General features: G+C 35.8%; 1 protein-coding gene across 1 annotated transcript; it reads left to right on the top strand.

Moving 5' to 3' along the window:
• Window positions 1-339: 339 nt before the first annotated feature.
• LOC121854119 (probable glutamate receptor) lies at window positions 340-9,708 on the top strand. Its single transcript, XM_042348510.1, has 10 exons — window positions 340-402; window positions 2,880-3,038; window positions 3,443-3,586; window positions 5,202-5,292; window positions 6,153-6,456; window positions 6,859-7,073; window positions 7,850-8,030; window positions 8,213-8,312; window positions 8,893-9,022; window positions 9,220-9,708. Exons 2-10 carry the CDS (start codon window positions 2,962-2,964, stop codon window positions 9,316-9,318), a joined length of 1,341 nt encoding a protein of 446 aa, XP_042204444.1. The 5' UTR covers window positions 340-402; window positions 2,880-2,961; the 3' UTR covers window positions 9,319-9,708.
• Window positions 9,709-9,908: the final 200 nt, after the last annotated feature.

Below are 9,908 nucleotides of genomic sequence, written 5' to 3'. Positions count from 1 at the left end.
ATCGAATAAATAGCTGGTGGAGTTAGGTACTTTGATAATTAATGTAATGTTATTAATATATTACTTTATTGTACTGTAATTACCTAAACAATCACGTTTTCTATTGTTCTTCGTCCTAAGACAGTGATCCACCTCGATGACGCGCAAAACGGATTCCGTAAACTTGGCGACAAATGAACCATTATGAACATAATCACATAAGAACATTATCCAAAAATTAAGTCTAAGTTTTTCTTGATATGTAAAAGTTAATATGCAAGAGGCGCATGTCAGACAGTTCCATCGCCTTCCTTTGGCATTTCCCTCCCAGCGACTGAGGCTACAAATACTGTGTGGAGCATCAAGGCATCTTCACTCCATAGGTGGTTGTGGTAGTGAATGGAACTAGGAAACACGCCAAAGGTAAGTGACTGTAGATGAAAAAATAATAAGAACCACAAGTCACACTGACCACTACGGTAAAGGTACACTAGGGTAAATATTAGCCTAGTATTTTTTAATATTATGAATTCTGAAAAAGTGAAGAAACAGTAACAAGAAGACGGGATTTTTTCCCTTCACTTTATCATGTGTAAAGCGATACTATATCAGAGGAACTCCGTATTTTCCTGATGTATGTATGTAGTGCTCTTTACAGTGGATATGCAATGTAATCTTTAAGTAAAGTTTACCAAAAATTGTTTCTCGACAAAAAAGAAGCTATATATTAATTTTATCGAGACAATGGAAATGTCTATATAACGGGATATGCTTCATTTCTGTAATAACTAAAGTAAACATCAATGTCAGGTACGGATCTAAAAACTTTTCTTAGGGGAGGGGGGTGGAAGACAGAAATATATCCCTAAAATAATATATTACACTAGTGCACAAGGAACTATGCTAGTTATAGTGAAATCTTCCTCATTAACAGTGGAATTGGTAACACTCTAGGTTTAGGCAAGTTGGGTTTTGCATAAACTGTATAAAAATGGCGATTATATAAGGTGTAGATTAATACAGTATAACCTTTTTTTTCTATATCTACAATTTCTTTCCGTTCTTTTTTTTACCGTCCCCAGGCTCCGTTGTGGGTCGTTTGACCTGTGCCCGGCGGGCTAATTCCAGTAAAAAAAAAAAAAAAAAATATATATATATATATATATATATATATATATATATATATATATATATATATATATATATATATATATATATATATATATATATATATATATATATATATATATATATATATATATATACTCGGGATTTCTTGATCTACTTTTGTCCGTATTTAAATTCCCAGAAACTAGACTGGAGCTGAGTTGTAATTGGCGATGAGTTTGTTAAGTGGAATATAGTATGACCATTTGTCATGTAAAAAATATTATTAAGCCTACCTCCTATATTGACCAATTACTGTATTATAATTATTATTATTATTATTAGTAGTAGTAGTAGTAGTAGTAGTAATAGTAGTAGTAGTAGTAGTAGTAGTAGCACTAACAGTACCTAACATTTTTTTTATAATTGTTATTATGATAATAAGTAGTAGTAGTGGTAGTAGTAGTAGTAGTAGTAGTTGTTGTAGTAGTAGTGTTATTTATTAGTAGAGGTATTATTTTTATACTTTTTATTATTATTTTTGTTGTTATTACCATTATTACAACCTATTACAGGTACCAATAATAGTACCCTGGTATTTATTATCATTAGTAGTGGTGGTAGTAGTAGCAGCAGTAGTATTCTTTATTATCATAATAACCTGTTATTAGCTGTAGTAGAAGTACTGTACTATTTACCAAAAGTTTAATATTCATATTCCTGATATTAGAGTTTACAGTATATTTATGAATAGTAATTGTATGGTATTGCATTAGAAGGAGATGGTATTATTTATTATTGGTGCCTATTATTAGTAGCAATTGTAGCAGTACTAGTAGCAGTACTAGTAGCACCATAATCTTATCATCATCATCATCATCATTATTACTGCTGCTCAGCAGCACAACTTGACGTTGCCCTAACATTAGTTTGGTTAAATTAAGTTAAATCTGAGTTAGGCTGAGTTTGATTAAGGTTTGGTTACAGTCTTTCGTTTGTTACCAGTATACTATTTTTATTAAATATGTCGCTTAAGGTGACCTCTAGTTTAAATTTCAAAGAATTTCACAAAATATTCAAAAGTCGCGACGATCCAGTTGAAAAAGTCATGGGTCCGTCAAGTTTTCAATTAAATAGTACCGAGTAATATTGTTACTTAACATAATAATACAAGTAATTTACTAAAAAAAATGTTTTTATATGAGAGATGTGTGAGTAATTGTCCTTTATAAAGAAAACAAATATCACAGTAGTCTTACCATTTCAAAATCAACAATTATAAGTTCATCCAACACAGGAATAATGGCGATGTTACCGCTCCCGTCTGGAGCCATTGCATAAAGCTGTGTTCATATTCGATCTGCCACCACCCAACATTGGGGCTAGTTTACTGGGTGCTAACATTGTATCTAATTCATATTGACCTCATTTGACCAGCAGGCAATTACAGTTACCAGTAATCATGGATTAATTTGTTAGGTTGTAAGTTCTGTGATAAAATGGTCTAGATCAGTGTCATAATTAGTTCCACACTTAACATGATGCTTGGATTACCGACTTCAGAACATAACAATATTTATGTGAGCCTCACCTAATGCTTAATGTTTAACCCTTACAGTATTTGTCACGCTTACTGATCATTATTTTGAATAATGTACAGTACAATGTGAGTGAAAATTATGGGATATCTAAAAAATTTCAATAATGCAAGCGTTTTCCTTATTATCAATTGTTTATAATCTCAGTAATAAATCAATCGAATTTGATTTATGTTGTCATTATCATTATCACAGAGCTGTGGTGTCAGATTGGAGAAGACTGAGACTCTTACCAGACTGTTGTGAAGAAGTAGTGTGTTAAGAAGCAGCTGGAGTGATGGTTCAAACGCTTCAGGAGGCCCTGGAGGACTCGGAGATATTCCGAGGCCTACAACACCACCCCAGGACCTTCAGGTAACAATACCTAAGCTGCAAAAGAAGTATATTTTCATATTTTCCATTCAACCAACATTTAGAATTATAAGTCATACATTAAAATAGAACGGTGTAAAAATTCTCCTTCAACTTTATAAAATATGCTTCTCGTACGTCCCCATCTGGACTATCGTATAGAGGAGTTGAGACCATACCTCCAGAAGGACAACACCACTAGAAAAGGTGTAACACAGAGAGACTAGGATTACTAATCCTGAAATAAATTCTCTCGATTATCCAAGAAGACTGCGGGTATTAGTACTGATAACTCTTCAGGCAGGCATAATAGGACGAATCTCATTGACATTCAAAATCTTTTAAGAAATCGAAGGGTTGTTAATAAACAACCTAAACAAAAACTAATGTGTGGTGTGATGGTGCAGGTTCACGGAGGAGGTGAGGGTGGTGCTGACGGTGGTGGACCGGCCGCCTCACCTTTACGTAAAGGAACAGGATGATGGCAGCCTCAGTGTATCGGGACCCATGGCTAATGTCCTCCATGTTATGGCGAGCTCACTCAACTTTACGTGAGTCAACTTCTGTATTAGTTATCTATTCTCTTCAGAGGTTTAGTGGATAATTTTGTTCTCGAAATGGAGATTGAAGAGAGTATCAAATAACGTTCTTAAGTTACTACATATATTAGTGTAAAAAATTGAATTCTTTAAGATATTTGCAGAGTTAGAGATGAGAGGGCATAGGTCACTGTCACACTTCAGCACACTATAGATGTGGAATTTTAAAGGTTTACAGTTTAAAGTGTCTTGTGTACAGTGATGCAACAAACTCACTCAACTTAACAGAAATGATTTCATAATGTCTGTTCTTATTATCCTTACGCTGTATAGTTATTAATGGATATAAGTTGAGATTAATTAGAAATTTATGTTAATTATAATTTTATAGTGCTTCCTTTTTTTCTAGTCGGTGGTAGAACAAGCGAGCTGACTGAAGGGCAAACAAGTGACTTAATTAATTTTGGTTTGCATAACACACAATAGATGAAATGAAAATATGTAATTTGTAAACAATTTCCGAGCGAGTGACCTACACTCCATGGATTGATGAAGGTTGAAATTATATGGAATAGAACGGTGATCCGGAATAAGAAGTGGGAGAAATGAAGGAGGTGAACGATGATAAAGTTAGGCTAAGGGAACTTGGACAGAGTAAAGATGTAATGATATGGAAAAGTGTGTTTGCGTGTAGTGAGTGGGAGTGAAAAGAGGGAAATAATGGATTGTGCTAAAGTATCGGTAATAATACGGACGGATATTGATACTAGAGGGTGCTCTGATATATATTTTGCTAACTAAAATTCACGGCTGAAGATGATCTTATTCAAGAGGAAGAGAGAATGTGTGTTTTGGTGCTATTGAAGCTCCTAGATTATTTGTATCCCACTGATTTGTGGACTCAAGGTCTGTGTTCATTAATGTATTAGGGAAGAGAAGATCTACTGGGAGACGTGAGTGAGCGTGGGCAAACTTGTGGCTGGGAAGACTTTTGTGCAGGATCTTATCATCAGCAAAGGAGTGTTGTCGAATGTCAGTAATATGACACTCCAGCACTGATGGTATGAGCGTCCACAACTGCATAGATGCAGCGATTAACAATAAATGAAGAGACGCAGGAAATCAAGGAATCAACAAGACGGAAAAGTAGGTCCCAGGGAGAGAAAATACAAGGATATACCTTGTGACAAGGCTTGTCATCAGTTTAATAAATATTCATGACAGCAGAATAAGACTCTCCAAAGTTGCCAAGGGTATATATATATATACAGTATATATTCGTCACTTCTCAGCTTTCTAGCCACTCGAGCGGTTAGATTATCCAGTGTTAGTACAGGAAAAAAACCGAGGCCCGGGAATCCTGGGATGTTTGGTTAGAGTCATGCGGGATAGCACCCTCAAGTGTCACAGATATGTGTTTTCTGCTTCTTGCAATGATAGCGTTTTGATGAGTGCGTCACTAAAGAAAGAATCAAGATACCAACATGCAATTTAAGGCTGTCATGACAATTCATATAGCCATAGAGGTGCATATACAGACTATCAGAATGTTAATGTCTCTTATTTTCAACTGTAATATTACCAGCGTATGATTAATAGTGATAGTAATTGTGTGTGTGGTTCACAGGTACCATCTGATCAGACCCGTTGACAAAATATATGGCAGTGAGTTGGACAATGGGACCTGGTCTGGTATGACAGGTCACATCGTAAGGAAGGTAAGTATTGGCCAAATTTTATTAGACTATTTTCACTAACCCTTTCTCAACGGGGACACCATTTTTAGTATTATATTTGGCTAACACTAGACGATTTTATTCAACTCAGAGAGGAGCCTCCTTTACATGGTGTAGTTAAAATATTTCCTGTTCTATTAATTTTAGCTTTAATCCTAAGAATGGGCGGGCAGAGGTCACGAGGAAAGTGGGGAGATAATTAGTCATCACAGTCAGCCCGGATTAAATCGTCTGGCGTTAGCCAATAAGATGTTCAAAGTGGCGTCCAGTAATGAAGGGAATAATGGTAGCGCTGGCAGCCTCACACTAGGAGGCTGGAGATGGAAGGGAGCGAGGGATGGTACAGTATGACACGTCACTCCTGCACCTTCTTGGCTCATTTAACTGCGTATACCTGTACTGGGAGAAGACTGCAGCCCTGTGTACCCAGATATTAATCAGAAGGGCAAAGGGCGATTTAATAGAAGTTTATAAGTACCTTAAATGACATAAAGTCAAAGAAACTATCAGCACAGAAACTTATAGATCTAATTTCTTCGGAATATGAGCACATGTTTAGGTAAAGTACTGTACATTCAAGAGCTCGTGCATATCCAGTACTTGTCAACAGCGTGTAATAGAGAAGTGACTGACAGTATCCGGTAATTTAATAGTGTTTACTTCAATATGCCAATACCTGACATTTCAAACATTTCGTGTAGAATATAGATATATATATATATATATATATATATATATATATATATATATATATATATATATATATATATATATATATATATATATATATATATTTATTTATTTATTTATTTATTTATTTATTTATTTATTTATCCCTACAGGAAGCAGACATTGCTTTATCACCATATAGTCGTAGTGTGGAAAAGAATAAATTCCTCGAGTATACTCATTCAATATACTATGATTTTCTACAATTTGTTGCGGGAAAAGGTCAACCAGAAATCGACCCGTGGGGATTTCTGTTCCCGCTGGATTCCGTAGTGTGGGCGGCACTGTTGGCATCCCTGGTGATAACTTGGTTGGCAATGGTGGTGATTGGCAGCAACAATAATGAAAAGGGTGTTGGATGCTTCACATGGATCACTGACTTATTTCTAGAACATCTAAGAGTAGCCCTTCGTCAAGGTGAGTTACAGTGTTCCTATATGTGCTAAACTTTGATACTTGACATACTGTTTTGTAGAGTCCTATTCTATTTGCAAAGGTTCGGTGGTTTAAGATTTTATGGATCCTTTAAAAGTTTTCCGTTTTTCTTAAAACCGTCTTTTTTTTAATTTCCTTGCAAAGTTGGTTTATATATTTTGTTACACAACTTGTACTAAATAGTATGTGTTTGTTTATTGATTACTTTGAGCAGATTAATAATTATAAGATAGGAAAACTTCATAAAAATTAGAAATTAAACACGAAAAGATTAAATATTTTGCAAAGTAAATAATTTTTAATTACAGATTTATCATAAATATTTTTCAAAACAAAAAATCGTTTATCCTTCGAGCTTATATCATTTGTTTCGCAACTATCCAGACTTTTGCTTGGAGCAGCGACATGGTAGTGAGAGGATGTTGGTATTAGGGTGGATGGTTGTGACGATGATGGTGACGTGGAGCTACAGTGGCAACTTGGTCTCTCTACTGGCGGTGCGATACATCCCCAAGCCGTTACAGACCCTCAGGGACCTGCTCGACTCCTCCGTCACTCTGATCATGACTCGCAACGATATCTTCAGAAATTTCCTTCTCGTAGGTCCTAAAATTAATCAATATAAATATAGTGATCATACTTTAGGACACTTTTGTCAACAATTCCAACGATACACAAATTATTTTAGAGTCTCTTATTATACAAATATAGCTACCAAAATACTGTGTATTAAAATGGTGGTTAATAATTTATTTTATATAATGGCAATGTTGGTCATTAACAAGATATTTTCTTAAAAGTCTGCCTAATTTACACTTCCCTGCTTTAGTTCCTAAAAGATTTGTCTGCTAATAATTCAATTTTCTAACTAAGTGTAAGAGAATATTTCTTGGAATTCTATTCTCAGTGGGGTTGAGAAGTCATTTAAGAAATTAATTGTGCGCCATGGCTTAAGTGAGTTCGGTAGATACGTTCAAGGACTACAAGATCTGTTGAGTATCCTGACACCGGTTGTCAGTATTATGTTCTTAATATAATGATATTCTGGAGGGGTTTCTCACACGTCCTCTCCTGCAGCCAAATTTTAATATGAAAATTCCTTTCTTAACAGTCATCGTCACGACGAAACATGACATAGTACATAATGATCCAGTAGTGAGTTCTGTCCTCTAAACATTCCTGACTTGAAGACATTATAGCATTTAAGTTGTCTTTACGTATCATATGAGTGTAGGATGGGCTAAATACCCTCCTATAAAATTCCTTTACTCTTCCTACTATTTTTAATTTTATTTCTTATTCTTTGTTTCTCCAGAATCGTGTACAGTGTTTGTCAATTCGTTTGTTAATTATAATAATAGTGTGTTGGTCACAGACAGTGAAGAGTGGTGACCTGAAAGGTTTGGGGAATCTATACAAGGTGGGTCGGGTCAAATACCAGTTATCGAAAACCTTCCCGGACGTGATGGAGAATCTGGTCACCAAGGGTCACCACGTCCTCTTCAGCCCTGGCCTCGGTCTTGACCGACTCGCTGCCAACTACTTCGCAAACACAGGTGATCATTTTGTTTGATATATGTTCTCCGATAACAGACCAGTAAAAAGTGCCATCTGCACATAAGATAGAAACTCAAATTGTCCTATCCTGTTCTCCGTTTAAGAAATAGAAAAAGAACACATTCGAAGTCATGGATGGTGTTAGCTAACAGAGGTTCTTCATTTCTTCCACTTGTTGCAGGACGATGTGACTTCTATAAGATGCGAATGGCGCTGTTTCCCATCACCCACTGCATCATCGGACTCAAAGGAAATCTGCTCGTTCGTGCCATGAGTTATAGGTGAGGACCTCCATAACTAAACAGAGGCAATAGTCGGAAACTAAGTGAGATGAGAGTTTTCACATTTCTAATATAAGTCGTCATTCTTTCACCAGTTTTCAAACATTAACCTTACTGTTATATCTACAGTTCTATGGTATTATTAGCTTTTATGAAGGATACAAGAAAGTTAGTGACTTCAGTAGAAAGCTGATAAGAAACTGTTTCCAGGACTAATAAAAAGGGTCATTTCCTACAGTCCCTGTATAATAACTGTAGTAGTCAAAATATTCTAAGATATATATATATTTTTTTTAGTGGGACATGGGATCTTTGATAATAGGGGAGGTAAACCTTAAAGGAATAAAATAACTTGCACTCACTCTACACATTGTCTGGTCCTGGCCTGTCTCCGTAGTAGGACAAAGACAGGTATATGACCCTCACTCTGTATGTTCCGTCTGTCTGGAGATTTTCTATGATGGTTCTGCGTGTAGGGCCGTCTCTTTTAATTACGGTCTCCTCAACAATAAATATTTAATATACTGTAGGTCACAATTTGTCTGTAAGAATAAGAGGTAACGAGTGTTTACCGTGTCAGGGTGAGGGCCATACTGGAGTCTGGGCTGTACGACCACTGGTTGATGAGCAGTATCCCCTTCTCCACCGTGTGTCGCCATGCGCCCTCCATCATCACAGTCAGGGAACCTCTCGCCATCAACAATCTCTGGGTAAATGCAGAATCTTTTATCTTCATTATCAAAACAAACTCTCAAGGCTGTGAACGGAGAGACAAGTGGTCTTGTTTTCTTAAAAAAATGCATGCAGTCTTGGAATATATATACTGTATAGTACAGTATATATATATATATATATATATATATATATATTATAGTTACAATTGCTTAGTTTTTATTATTATATTCAGGGGATGTTGGTGTTACTGGGCGCAGGACTACTGCTGGCTCTGGTCACCTTCTGTCTGGAACTTTACGTCGACAAACGTTGCAGTGATGGGGCCTTGTAAACCTCCACACCGTTAGAACCCCATCACCCAGCACAACTGTAGCCACATGATGTACTGCGTTTGTGTCCCAGCTCTTACTCACCGTCACTGACGAGGTTGTGGGGAGTTGACTAACTGATATTCACCACTGTCGGGTATCGTCGAGCTGACTACCAACGTATGCAGTTGATCAAGACAATAAAAATATAATTGTATTACACCTTATTTCTTATGTACTTTAGAACAAGCAAGGTTATTTTAATATCTAGAAATATTTTTTTTTATTGTTCTGCACACCCGAAATTTCCATGTTATAGCTACTCAGTACAGTGCCTCTGTATGTTTTATGAAGCCTACTGTAAAATCTAAACGTAGTTAAGGTGTATGTATAAATATACTATTAAACCAACATTAATTCGTTGAACTATTCCTATTATGTTCCACTTGTACCAAATATTAGTATTCTGGAGTTACATAAATCATTGCTGACTGAATTTGAAATTTGAACAGAAATAAATAATCATCAAATAATTTTACAGTACTTCTATATCTGGTATATAAATGCCAAAACTATGCGTATGCGGAGAAAGAACATCAAGATATTAATGGGA

Source organism: Homarus americanus, unplaced genomic scaffold (genome assembly GCF_018991925.1).
Source record: "Homarus americanus isolate GMGI-L3 unplaced genomic scaffold, GMGI_Hamer_2.0 scaffold35821, whole genome shotgun sequence".
NCBI classification, from domain to species: domain Eukaryota; kingdom Metazoa; phylum Arthropoda; class Malacostraca; order Decapoda; family Nephropidae; genus Homarus; species Homarus americanus.
This window is presented reverse-complemented; position numbering and strand designations above follow the sequence as displayed.

Coding starts and splice junctions, on each gene's coding strand:
- LOC121854119 (XM_042348510.1), top strand. CDS start 2,962: ATGGTTCAAACGCTTCAGGAGGCCCTGGAGGACTCGGAGATATTCCGA. Junction 5,293..6,152: donor CAGGTCACATCGTAAGGAAG/GTAAGTATTGGC, acceptor TTATCCCTACAG/GAAGCAGACATTGCTTTATC. Junction 8,031..8,212: donor CAACTACTTCGCAAACACAG/GTGATCATTTTG, acceptor CACTTGTTGCAG/GACGATGTGACTTCTATAAG.